The 12,936-nt window shown below is 54.6% G+C and overlaps 1 protein-coding gene across 3 annotated transcripts in view; it reads left to right on the plus strand.

Annotated features, from left to right (window-relative positions):
* The window catches only part of TYK2 (tyrosine kinase 2), a 32,831-nt gene extending 22,709 nt beyond the window's left edge, over positions 1 to 10,122 (plus strand). For 2 of the 3 annotated variants that reach the window (XM_037887880.2, XM_043532786.1), the window contains exons 15-24: positions 9 to 144; positions 1,379 to 1,530; positions 1,952 to 2,102; positions 2,543 to 2,640; positions 3,258 to 3,450; positions 3,980 to 4,098; positions 4,500 to 4,672; positions 5,388 to 5,505; positions 5,619 to 5,729; positions 6,591 to 10,122. In XM_037887880.2, the coding sequence (XP_037743808.1) occupies positions 9 to 144; positions 1,379 to 1,530; positions 1,952 to 2,102; positions 2,543 to 2,640; positions 3,258 to 3,450; positions 3,980 to 4,098; positions 4,500 to 4,672; positions 5,388 to 5,505; positions 5,619 to 5,729; positions 6,591 to 6,725 (1,386 nt within the window). In that variant the 3' untranslated portion in view covers positions 6,726 to 10,122. Of the gene's footprint in view, positions 1 to 8; positions 145 to 1,378; positions 1,531 to 1,951; positions 2,103 to 2,542; positions 2,641 to 3,257; positions 3,451 to 3,979; positions 4,099 to 4,499; positions 4,673 to 5,387; positions 5,506 to 5,618; positions 5,730 to 6,590 lie in introns of those variants that run through there. The other variant, XR_005223644.2, reaches the window with a different exon arrangement.
* Positions 10,123 to 12,936: the final 2,814 nt, after the last annotated feature.

Below are 12,936 nucleotides of genomic sequence, written 5' to 3' on the forward strand. Positions count from 1 at the left end.
TTTTATAGGAGGACAAAAACCTGGTGCATGGCAATGTGTGTGCCAAGAACATCCTGCTGGCCAGGAAGGGGTTGGAGGACGGGTTGCTGCCTTTCGTGAAGCTCAGCGACCCTGGGGTCAGCTTCACGGTGCTCTCCCGAGAAGGTACCTTCTCCTCCTGCCTAGTTCCCTCCTAGTTCCCTAACTAGTTCCTAGTTCACAGGGCCCTCCCTCCAGATGCCCAGCTTGTCGGTGGCTGGGGCTGGGCTGGGCTCCCCGCAGCTCCTGTGCGGGAGGGGAAATCCCAGAGTGCGGTCACCTCCCCGCGGCAGCCTGTGCTTTCTCGCCAGGCTCTGCAGCGGGGATTCCTGTGAATTATGCATCAGCTGGGCTGAGTGCAGTCATCCCAGGTTTCATTGGGAGCACTAGCCAGGCTTGGCTCATGTGCTCCTTTCTGACCCTGAGCGGAGCTGCGTGAGTCGCCCGCTCCGGCATGGATCCCATAAGCAAACAAAAGGCCTTTCTCCAGCACCTTCCCACCCAGGGGGCCCTCGAGCAGTTGCCAAACTACTCAAGGATTCACTGCATCTGCCCCGACGTGCAGCCACCTCTGGGGTCTGCTGTCGCAGCTGTTGGAACAGCGCACAGCAACGCTACGTACCAGCTGAGGACAGGAAGTGGAGGGATAGTTTTCGGTAGAAACAGTCGGCAGAATTGGATGCAGCACGTAATCATCTATGCTAGAATTTGGCCAGGGCCCTGGGGCCAAAAGAGGTGGGGGATTGGCTGTGACCAAGATGTTGCATCTCCACCATCCCCAGAGCACCATGCTGGAGTCCTGAGATCTGAGCCCCACGCCCTGCAGTGCAGGCCCCCGAGCCACACTGGGCTGAGCAATGACGCTTGGGGGAGAGCGCTTCCTACTGAGCCACCCATTCCATTTCCTGTCCCCTACCCCTGTCTCTGAGGGGCTCGCCCTCTGCCTACAGCCCGGCTCGCCTGTGAGATGTGACAGGATTGGCGCGCACAGTGGTGTGGGTTACACGCCCGTGGGTGACTCCGGCCACCAAGCCCTGCTCGTGGGACTTCTGTTTGGTCGGTGTTTGCTTTGTCCTCTCCTAGCCAGGAGCCCGGCCCCTCCTGCTCCCCCAAGCAGGGCTGGGGACTCGGCAGCTCTTCCTGCCAGAGCTGCACATGTGACTGGGCTTGAAACTGCCCTTGAAATGTGACCGGGGCTGACTCCTTTGGCGTCTCTGAAATTCCCAGCCTCTGCCTCTGCCCCATTCCTGAGGTCCCGCTGCAAGGGGCTCTCCCCAAACCCGAGTTCTTAGTGGTGTGCATGGTCGCTCAGGCAGTGTCCCTGCAGCAGCTATGAACCCCTCTTGCCTCTTCCCCAAAGAGCGAGTGGACCGGATCCCCTGGATCGCCCCCGAGTGCGTCCAGGATGTCAGCAGCCTCAGCACCGCGGCCGACAAGTGGAGCTTCGGCACCACCCTGCTGGAGATCTGCTTTGATGCGGACGTCCCACTGAAGGAGCGCACCCCCTCCGAGGTAACGCCTGTACCCCCCAGCCTGGAATGCACCTGTCCCATAACCTCAGCTATGCTCACGAGCTGCCCTCCGGCTAGTGACAAGGGTAGCTGTAGGGGCTGGGAACGCTCAGACTCTAGGCTAGCGTCTCTTCCGAGGCCGGCGTGGCAGCGGGAATGGGACGTGCTGAGTGGGGTGAATATCTGGGGCTCTAAACCCCACTGGGAAGAGGCTGGTCTGTTCTGTGGCAGGCCAGTGCTCCTCTGGGCGCTGGGGGGCTGCAGAGGAAACATTCACCGAGTGTCTTGAGAGACAGCAGGAGTGGGGGCCGTGTGCACTGGAGGGCTTGCGGGGGGCTGGGGGACGCTGTGTGGCTCGCCGCAGCTGGGGTGCGGCTTGCTCAGCCCCGGGAGAGCTCAGTGGGACCCTCCTTTCCCCATAGAAAGAGCGCTTCTATGAGAAGAAACACCGCCTGCCCGAGCCATCCTGCAAGGAGCTGGCCGCCTTGATCAGCCAGTGTCTGACATACGCCCCCAGTGAGCGGCCCTCTTTCCGGACCATCCTGCGGGACCTCACCCAGCTGCAGCCACACAGTAAGCCCTCCTGCCCCCCGCCAGTTGGCAGAGCCCGTGCGGGGGCTGGAAACAGACTGAGGGAGACTTCCTGACTCCTGGGCGGCTGCTCTGCTCTGTTTCAGGCCAGGCAGGGAGGGTGAGGGGCCCTCAGCAGGGATTGCAGCTCTGCTGGCATCTGCTCTGCGTCAATACGTGACTCTCCCTCCTGGCCCTCAGTAGAAGGGAGGACCCAGGCAAAACAAACCTGCCACCCCTGGAGCCTAGCCAGGCACGTGCAGCTACCCTCAGCCTAGCCCATGCCTCGCACCTGGTGCCCCGCATCCTTCTGGCCACGAGGGAGCTCCCTTTGCTGCTCCTCGGCTGGCCGGAAGAGGTCGTCACTGAGCAAAGTGTCGCACTGGTGTCGTGTGGCTCGTGCCAGTCCTGTCAGCCACATGGCTCTTCTCCTTGTGTTCCAGACCTCGTCGATGTCACCTCTGTGAGCCCTGACTTCCCTGTCTCGGACCCCACGGTCTTTCAGAAACGCTACCTGAAGAAGATCCGAGAACTGGGGGAGGTAAATTGCATCCAGAGCAACCCTTGGCCCTGGTTCAGTGGCACCATGTTGATGCACCGACAGAGGGAGGTAGAGGTGGCTGCGTTTCCCGAGAGCTTGGCGGGTTTCACAAAAGGATCTGGGATTTTCGCCCCGTCACTTTAGCGAGGATAGACTGCATGTCAGGGAAGTGAGAGCAAAGCGGCTGGCTGAGGCCCTGCATCAGGAGGACGCTTGCCCTATAGGCAGGTTAGGGCGTGACTGCTGGCTGAGGGCTCATGCACCACTGATGGAGAGAGTGCTTGGATAGATGAGCCTCTCCTCTGCTCCAGCCTGGGCCGGCCTGTGCTGCCCTGTCCCTGGGAAGCTGGGATTCCCTGGCTGTTACTGTTCATTTCCAGCCCAGCGTGGGGCCTCCACCCATCTCTGTCTAGCACTGCTCTTTGGGCACTGCTCCCAACCTGCCACGAGCAGTCCTTGAGCTGGCTTCTGGCGGAGGACATTTCCACTGGAGACCTTTCTGTCTGAGAAGCTTTTCTGCCCCAGCTAGTGCGTCCCACTGGGGCCTCTCCCCGCATCAGACAGCTGGAGCCCTGCTCCGTGGCAGGATCTCAAAGCCCCCTTTCTGTCTCTCCCAGGGTCACTTCGGCAAAGTGAGCCTGTACTGCTATGACCCCACCAACGACGGCACCGGGGAGATGGTGGCCGTGAAGTCGCTGAAGTCCGGCTGCAGCCAGCAGCTTCTCACCAGCTGGAAGAGGGAGATTGAGATCCTCAAGACGCTCTACCACGAGAACATTGTCAAGTACAAGGGCTGCTGCAGCGAGCAAGGTACAGCCTAGCCTCCCCTGCGGAGTGGGGCTCCTGGGGGAGGATCGCGGCAGAGCGTTGTCTCCCCTAGTCCTGTGTGTGCTGCGCTGTACATGGCTCCCTCCCTAACAGCCCAGGGCACGTGCTCTATGGATACCCCTCCCTCTGTAGGCTGAGCGTGCTGTGGGGCTCCTATGCTTCCCCCAAGGCAGGGTTAACTATGCATGTGCCCCCCGAGGCTGCGGCTTGGTGCCAGAGGTTACGTCTCGAGTGCGAATCCCCAGGCCAGAGCAGAACAGTTGCGCCTCTCAGTCAGCTGGCAGAAGGGAGCCCTAGGCACTCCCTGCAGAGGCTGCCCAGGGGTCACTCTCCAGGAGCGTGGGACGTAAGGCATGAAGCTGCAGCATTGCAGGAGGGGGCTTAGCCTCTGGTAGGACAGTGGTGGGGATTCGGGCCATGTCTGCGTCCCCCTCGGACGTGCCTCTCTGCTCTGCTGCCTGCCGCAGCCCATCCCGCCGAGTGCATCGCTCACATCTGGCTCCTCTTCCAGGGGAGAAGATCGTGCAGCTCATCATGGAGTACGTGCCCCTGGGCAGCCTGCGGGATTACCTGCCCAAACACAACGTCAGCCTGGCCCACATCCTCCTCTTTGCCCAGCAAATCTGTGAGGTAACGACAGGGCCCAAGCCAGGCAGCGCGTGGGGGACTGTGCTGATGCTGCCCCTGCCCAGGCGAGAAGGGGCTACACCGTGTGTCTGCCGCTCCAGAGCTGGGGTGGGGGCTGGGGAAACCAATGATTGTGCAGTGCAATGTCCAGGGGAAGGAGTGGGGTCCAGTGGCTAGAGTTAAGGGGTCTGAGTGCTGGGACTCCTGGGGTTCTGCTGCCAGCTGTGGGAGGGGAATGGGGTCTAGTGGCTAGAGCAGGGGGGAATCTGGGCATTGGGACTCCTGGGTCCTTTCCCCAGTTCTGTCACAGACTCTCCATGTGACCTTGGGCCAGTCCCCGTCTCTCTGGATGCTTCATGTTCCTCGCTGCAGAATGGGGATAATCCGGTGTTTGCTCTCCACAGGGCATGGCTTACCTGCACTCCCTGCACTACATCCACAGGGACCTGGCTGCCAGGAACGTGCTGCTGGAGAACGAGAACGTGGTGAAGATCGGTGATTTTGGACTGGCCAAAGCCATCCCCGAAGGGCACGAATATTACCGCGTCTGCGAGGACGGAGACAGCCCCGTCTTCTGGTAAGTGTTGTGGTGTCCCAAGAGAGCCCTCCCAGGGGTCCCCACCTTTTCCCTCTGAGGGCAACGCTGGTAGCTGGCTAGCGATCCCAGTGCCCTGGTGAATCTGCATTGTGTGGAGCTGACTAGCTGGCCTCCTCTTGTTAATAGAGAGGGTTGGACTGATGAAAATACAGGTCCCAGTACAGCTTGGGTTGGAGCATTGCATGCTGGGACCTGTAGTCTTTGTGAGCCACACACAAGTATGTGCCTGTACACTCCATTGTACATGCCACGTGTGAGCTGTGGTGGAAACGCAACCTGCAGGCTCAGTGCACGCGGGAAAGCCTGCAGGCTGTGTGCTCTGAGGGTTGGTCTGAAGCGCAGCCGTGGCAAGGACGATGACTGGGTAACCAGTGTCTTCGGCGACTGCCAGAGCAAGTCTGCCCAGAGACTGCGTCAGAATGTGACAGCTTCCTTCTGTCCGTTCTCTGCCATGCCAGAGATGTGCCTAGGAGGCCCTGAGGAATGGGATCCTGCTGTCTGTGCAGGGTCTGGCCTGGGACTCTCTGGGATGCTGTGCAGGGCCATGGTGCAGACTCTCTGTTGTGAGCCCCTTGGAGCTCAAGTGCCGTTTGGAGGGATTCTTGCCACACTCTGGCTGTGGGTCCCTTGTGCTGATGCCCTGTGGTTGCAGCTATAGCTTGATGGTGCCTGTCTCCCCTGCCCCACCCCGCAGGTACGCCATGGAGTGCCTGAAGGAGTGCAAGTTCTATTACGCCTCCGATGTCTGGTCCTTCGGTGTCACTCTCTACGAGCTCCTGACACGCTGTGACTCCAGCCAGAGCCCCCCAGTGGTGAGTGGAGAGGGACTGATGGGGGGTTTCCTGCTCCTGGGGTTCGAGTTTGCTGAACAAGTAACAAGCAGGGCCCACCCCCACCAACCAGCTTCGTTCTCCCTCCCTCTTAGAAATTCATTGAGATGATCGGAGCGACTCAGGGTCAGATGACAGTGCTGAGGCTGATCGAGCTGCTGGACAGGGGGAAGAGGCTCCCAAGCCCGAAGGACTGTCCTTGTGAGGTGAGGCTGTTGTGGTGTAGTCAGCGCTGAGTGGCGCTTGTTAATAACTTCACGCGGTGCTCCAGCCCATTCCATCCCAATGGAACCCCAGGTGCTTCACAGACTGTACAGGGATCACTTCTTCAGCCCCTGGACTGCAGCCACCTCTCATGTGGGACCTGATGGCTGCTTCCTGCTGCTCAGCAGCCTAGGACAGGAAGTGAAGAATCCACTGACGCGGCAGGGGGACGCAGGGAAGCAGAACTGACTCCCTTTCCCCCATGACGCCAGGGAGAGCACCACAACTGTACAGGTGCTGGGCCCGGGCAGGCCCTCGATGAGCGGAAATACTCGGTATGTCACAGACTGACATACTGAGGCAGTCTCTCTGCCTGCCCAACGGGGGCTTTGCCTCCAGAGGGCCTGGCTAAGGATTAATTGCTTTCACTCTGATTAGGAATGGAAGCAGTAGGCTGGCCTTTCCCCTACCTGCTGCTAAAAGAATGCAGGGTGAAATCCGGCCCCTGCTGAAGTCCAGCGAGAGCTCTCCCTGGGATTCCACTCAGACTGGGCAAGCTTGAAGTCTCACCCGCCAGCCGCCCTGCCCTCGGCAGGGGCTCTGTCCTCCAACGCCCATGGCCACAGGCAGAGAGAACCCTCAGCTAGCGCAGTAAGGGAGCAGTGGTGGCTTCTGTTACTTGGGTTTTGGTTTTGACAGGCTTTGGAGCAGGGGAAGGTGCATGTCGGCCAGAGGGCCGTTCCACGGCTGCCTGCTCACAGGCCTGTTCCCAACTGCCTTCTGGCTCGGGGTGGGGGCGGCTGCGTTGCGACGTGGGTTTGAGATGTGCTCCGCCTGCCTTCACCTGCTCTTTCCTTCCTCAGATCTACTGCTTAATGAGAAACTGCTGGGAATCCAAAGCATCCTTCCGCCCAGCGTTCAAAAACCTCGTCCCCATCCTGAAGAGCTTCCACGAGAAATACAAGGCTCAGGCCCCTTCGGTCTTCAGCGTGTGCTGAGTGGGATGCTTGAGAACTTGCTCGGGGAAGGACCACGGCTGCCTTCAGCTGGAAACCCTCTGATGGAGAGGCCACTTCAAAGTGCTGGGGAGGGTTGGGACTTCACCACTTGCTGCCTCGGTGCCTGCTGCTGCATGGAACCGTCCTACGCGATCCGGTTTTCCACCTTGTGCCTTGGAGTCCCGGGAACCCTGTGTAAACAGAGATGGCTGGTGAAGCTTCTGTTGCCACTTCTGAAGTACGGACCTGCTGCTTTGGCCTGGATGCGTCGGCTCTCCAGTCAGGTGGATTTTAATCCCGGAAAGTGGTTTCCTTCTAGGCAATGCAGCCAGAGGAAGCTGTGGGGCTGTCTAGCAAAAAGGGCAAACTGCCTTCCTGGCGCATCTCATCTAACCTCTTGGCTTGTGTTGGAGCTGTGCAGCCAGAGCATTGCGTGTGTTGAAAGGGGCGGACGTGTGCAAAAGCCTCCTTGGAGCCTAATGCGCCGCACCCCAGGCCGCTGTCAGGAGCTCCTGAAGCCTTTGCAGGGAGCCATGGGGGAAGAGGCTGGAGCTTGAGGGGTGGGTACAGGCCTGAATATAGCCCTGTAATGCCGCATCTGGCGCAAGGGGAGGAGGAGGGTATATGGTTAAGACGGCTGCCGAGTGAGGGCTTGAAGCATCGTACAAAAGATACACTGGGCCCACGCCTGCTCCCTCCTCCAGCCGGACGGGCTCCCAGCCTGCCCTGCTCTGTGGTGCTTTTGCAGCTTGGGAACGGGCCTGTGCCCTGCCCACTCTTCACTGATGCTTTGGTCTTTGAGCTGGGGAAACCTCTGGCCCATCCCCCAGCTGCTTGGGCTCTTGCCTGGTTTGTACCATAAAGCACCACAGTGCCTGCTTCCGCTGGCAACCCCTGAGCCCTGGCAGAGGGGCTCTGCCCCCTGGCCTGTAACCCCCTGTGCAGCTGCCTGTGCCCCCCTCTGCTCCCATCTCTCCTTGGGCGGAGAGACGTTCCCCCGTCGAAAGACCCCTGGGGGCAGGTGCAGGCAGACTGAGGAGGGCTGCCCTCTCCGCATTGCCTGCGGGGCCTGGCTTTCTCCAGCGCTGTCCCCTCTTGCTGTACAGCAGCTGACCATGGCCTCTGCTGGCCCTTCAGTCAGAGGCCTTTCTTTGCTCCGGAGTAGCCCTTTGATGCACTCCTGCAGCCTTGGCTGCCACCCAGCGAGCAATGAGGGGAGCTCCTGTGCCCCCCGTAAGGGCTGCTTGGGGTCCACATCTTGGCCACTACCCCCATTCACGGGGAAACCTCCCTGAACAGGCAGCAGCTGTCCCAGCCTGTCCGTCCATGTCTCTCGAACGCCTTGGTGAGCGACGCCCTCCTGTGCCCCCCAGGGCTGCGTGCTCCAAAGGGACGTACCAAGGCCATTCGCTTGGCTGCCGCTGTCCACATGCCAACCAAAGGTTTTTCCCGCCTCTCCCAGGGGCCAAGCACTGTGAATTAGATCATGTGGTCGGGGGAGTGGGCTGGAGTCTGCTGGCCTTAAACCAAATCCAGATCACAAGACACGAACTGCCTTTATCTGCTCACCAAATCACAGCCCCGTCCTGTCCTCTGGCTACCTAACGCCAGTGTTAGCCGAACTGGTCCTGAAAAGGCCAGTGCGCCCTGGCTGTGGGGCTGTGTCTAGAGACGCAGGGCAAACACCATCCAGTCGCATGCCCTCTTGAATAACAGGGACTGCTGGGCTCGCTTGTGTGCTCGTCTCGACGCCTCGGATTCGTTCTCCATGCGCTGCAGAGACTGCTGCGTGGCCATCTTCGGTTATGTTGCAAAACCCAGTGGAGGGACGGCTCAAGCCTTGAATGAACAAGGCCTTAGCTCCATCCACTGCCAACATCCACTCAACCAGCATGCATGTAGCCTTTAGTGTTAGTTGCTCACTCTCTCACCTAAATGCCTGGAATGTATTTTCCTAAAGAAATGGGTGTGGGCTGTACCCAGCCCATCTGACTCTGCAGAACATTTGGGGTCTGTTGGTTCTCTCTCCTCACCAGGGATGATCACCGGCTTTGAGCAAGTGAACATTTGTGGCACTTTATTACTAAAGAAATGTTAGCAGTTGGGTGTCTCGGTTGGTGGTTGTTTCAAATGTGATTTCTGGAGTCCCCTATCCCTCAATCTCTTGTAGCCACAAGCTCGAGAGCAGGTGATATGGCCTGGTGCCCAGCCTCAGAGCCAAACGGATTTCAATAAGGTCAAGGAGCCAAAGTCAATATGGTGCCTGCACCAAGGGAAATAGTCACTCAAGCGCCAATCCCACTGGCCCTGAGGTGTTTGCAGTCCAGGAAGGACTCTGGCATTGGAGCAGCCAGAGCTGCTCCCACTTCCTTCCCTCCCTCCCTCAGCAGCTCCAAGGGCACGTGGCTGTATGTCAGAGCTGCTCCCACGGTCTCCCATAGTAATGGAGCCAATGCTTCAGTTTAAAAATCACAAGACACGGTCAGGGAAGCACTTCCGATTTCATAATCAAAGATGCATTTTCTTAACTTAGTGGCCCTTGAGGGCTACAGATTGGACACCACTGGCCAGCTACCGCATTGGACAGCTGTGGTCACCTGACCTGACCTCTCCTCTTCTTGGAGGCTGCTACATGAGGAAATCTTCCTTTAGTATTTGTAACATACCTCTAGTCTTGCCTTTGTATCTTGCCACTGTATTTCCACATACACAGCTCTTCCCCGACCAGTCTCTCTGTCTCCAAAGGCTCGTTATCTCCTGGCCTGGACAATTAGTGAGGAATCTTCTAATGCAACCAATTTGTTGGTTTGGTTCAAAGTAAATAAAAGGCTTGGGAAGAGACTTGTGTGTATAAAAAGTGCAATGTTTTTGTAAAGGATGGAGGGTCATTTTGCCTGAGTTAGCAAAGGTCACTCTTTCTAGAGGGAGGCCTTGGACTTATTCCTAAAATGATGCTGTTAAACTGTATAGTGGTTGATTTCCCCACCCCTTATTTATTGTTGTCTGCTATGTAAACGCCATTGAAATAACCTCTGCAGTGAGCCATGTGCCTGGAGTATGGAGCAATGCTGCCTGCCTCATGGGCCCATCCTGCGCCATGGTCTGCGTGTCAACCTTGACGCAAAAATAGACTGCAGCAATGTGCCTTGCGTCTTGCCGTTGTGCTGGAGCTATGACTCCCTCTCTCACCAGGGAAGCATGGGTGATTGAACAAGCTGCAGCTTCCTTGCTTCTGGCGAAAGCACCTGTGTGTAGAGACCTTTTTTCTATTGGACAGCGGGAGATGATTATCTAATGTGAACGTCACTGGTCTCAGTGCTGATCTACTACTGGCTAGTGTAACCTGTAGCTGGTAACATCCCTGAACTTTTCTTCAAATAAATTACTCTGTAAAGTACAGTCTCTTTTTTACTGCTGCTCTGCGCGCGCGGGCTCCTCTGATGGATCTGCTTCCATAACGGATTGCAGAAGGAGGGCAGGCTCTCGCTGGCGTTATTTAACATTAGTAGTCCCTAACTATGGATCTGGGTCCCTTTGTGCTACATGCTGTGCAGGACCAAAATGAAGGGACAGTCTTTCTAGGGTGATACAAATCCAGGGCTGCAGTTTCACTGCATCCCCTCTTAGCGCGGAGTGCCACGCAGCACGTCCTGCTGTGGCCTGCATCGCACAGAGCAGAATAAAGCAGAACATTTAGGCAGCCCCTGCAAGAAGCTCTGAGCACTAGTATGTGAGTCTCGCTTTCTTTGCAACTTTCAGCGGCTAGAGAAGTAATATGACGGCAAACTGGTGTTGTAAGGCCCATGCATCCCTATAAACGCTCCGTGCTGCCTCACCAGCTAAGAGCAGCTCAAGCCTCTCAGACCTCAGGAATGTCTTTTGCAAAGGTCCTTAACCCCACACAACCTGTCCAGGGGTGGAAGGAAACAGGTTGAGAGGAAATTCATAGATTCCAAAGCTGGAAGCGACCATTGTGATCATCTAGTCTGACCCCCTGTATAACACAGGCCCGAGATCTTCCCCCAAATAATTCCTAGAGCAGTTCTCTTAGAACAACATCTCATCTTGATTTTAAAAATTCAGTAACGGAGAATCTACCATGACCCCAGTACATTGTTCCAATGGTTAATTACTCACCATTAAAAGGTAAGCTTTACTTCTAATCTGAATGTGTCTAGCTTCCACTTCCAGCCATTGGATCATGTTAGACCTTTCTCTACAAAAATGAAGAGCCCATTCTTAAATGTTTTTTCCCCATGTAGATACTTACACACTGTAATCAAGTCACCCCTTAGTCTTTTCTTTGTTTAAATACAAAGAGCTAAACCTATTTATCTTCTCACTCAAAGGCAGGTTTTCTAACCCCTTTAATCATTCTCGTGGCTCTTCTCTGATTTATCAACATCTCTGAATTGTGGGCATCCGCCCTTGACACAATATTCCAGCAGTAGTTGTACCAGTGTCCAATACAGATGTAAAACAGCTTCTCTATTCCTACTCACCATTCCCCTGTTTGTGTCCAGGATCGCATTAGCTCTTTTAGCCACAACATTGCACTGGGACCTAACTCCACCATGACCCCTAAATATTATTCAGAGTCACTGCTTCCCAAGATAGCCCTCCATCCTGTAAGTATGGACTACATTTTTTGTTTCTAGATGTATACATTCACATATAGCTGTCTTAATACTCATTGTTTGCTTAACCAATTTACGAACCAATCCAGAGTGCTCTGAATCAGTGACTGGTCCTCTTAATTTGATTTACCACTCCCCCAAGCTGTGTCTCATCTGTAAACTTTATCAGTGATTTTGTTTTCTTCCAGGTCCTTGATTTTTAAAAAAAAGATCCCCCTAAAAACTGCTTGATGATGAGTCCCCATTTAGAGTTAGTTTTTTGTTTTTTTTTTGGAGACCTATCAGCCAATTTTTAATGCCTTTAATGTGTGCCATGTTAATTTTATATTCTAGTTTAATCAAAATGTGTGGTACCGAGTCTACAGACGTGTAAGTATATTGCATCAATACTGGTTTCAGAGTAACAGCCGTGTTAGTCTGTATTCGCAAAAAGAAAAGGAGTACTTGTGGCACCTTAGAGACTAACCAATTTATTTGAGCATAAGCTTTCGTGAGCTACAAGTGAGCTATAGCTCACGAAAGCTCATGCTCAAATAAATTGGTTAGTCTCTAAGGTGCCACAAGTACTCCTTTTCTTTTTGCATCAATACTGTTACCTTTATCAACCACACTTGCAATCTCATCAAGAAAAAGATATCACATTAGTCTGACAGGATCTATTTTTCATAAACTCATGTTGATTGATGTTAATTGTTACCCTCCTTTAATTCTATATTAATGAGGTGTTATATCAGCCACTCTATTATCTTGCTTGAGAGTGATGTCTGGCTGAAGGCCTATAATTACCCAGGTCACCCTATTTACCTTTTCTAAAAACCAGCACACCACTTGCTTTCTTCCAGTTTTCTGGAACTTCTTCAGTGCTCCCAGACTTACTAGATATCAACACGGACATTCCACCGAACTACTCAGCCAGCAGTTTTAAAACTTGTGGGTGCAAGTTCTTTGGACCTGATGGTTTAAAAATGTCTGCCTGCAGTAGCTTGTCTTTAATATTCTCCACAGGTACCAGTAGATGGGGAAGAGCTACCACCATATGATGACTTTCTAATTATTTTTCTCCAACTACAGAATAGAAATATTGAACACTTCTGCCTTTTCTGAATTATTATTGAAAATTCTACAATTTCTGTCTAGTAATAGACCAATATCAGGGTCAAGATTCTTTTTGTTCCTGATCGATTTTAAAATGCCTCAGATCGGTAATGTCATCTGCTGATTAAGTGATGGGTTACAGACCACAGTTAGCAGTTCTGCAATTTCATACAAGTTCCTTCTGCATTCTTGGATGAATACACTCTGGTCCTGCTGACTTATTACTGTTAAATTAATCAGTTTATTCCAAAACCGCCTCTAATGACACTCAACCTGGGCCAGTTCCTCAGATTTGACACCTAAAAAGAACAGCCCAGGAGTGGGGATTTCCCCCATGTCCTCTGGGGTGAAGACCAATGCAAAGAATTCACTTAGCTTTTCCACACCTGCCTTATCTTTATTATGTGCTCCTTTAGCTTGGCCATCAGCTCCTGCCCTCACTTCCTTCTTGGCAGGCTCCTGGGACACTTCACTTTTTT

The sequence above is a fragment of the Chelonia mydas genome, chromosome 20 (assembly GCF_015237465.2).
Source record: "Chelonia mydas isolate rCheMyd1 chromosome 20, rCheMyd1.pri.v2, whole genome shotgun sequence".
NCBI classification, from domain to species: domain Eukaryota; kingdom Metazoa; phylum Chordata; order Testudines; family Cheloniidae; genus Chelonia; species Chelonia mydas.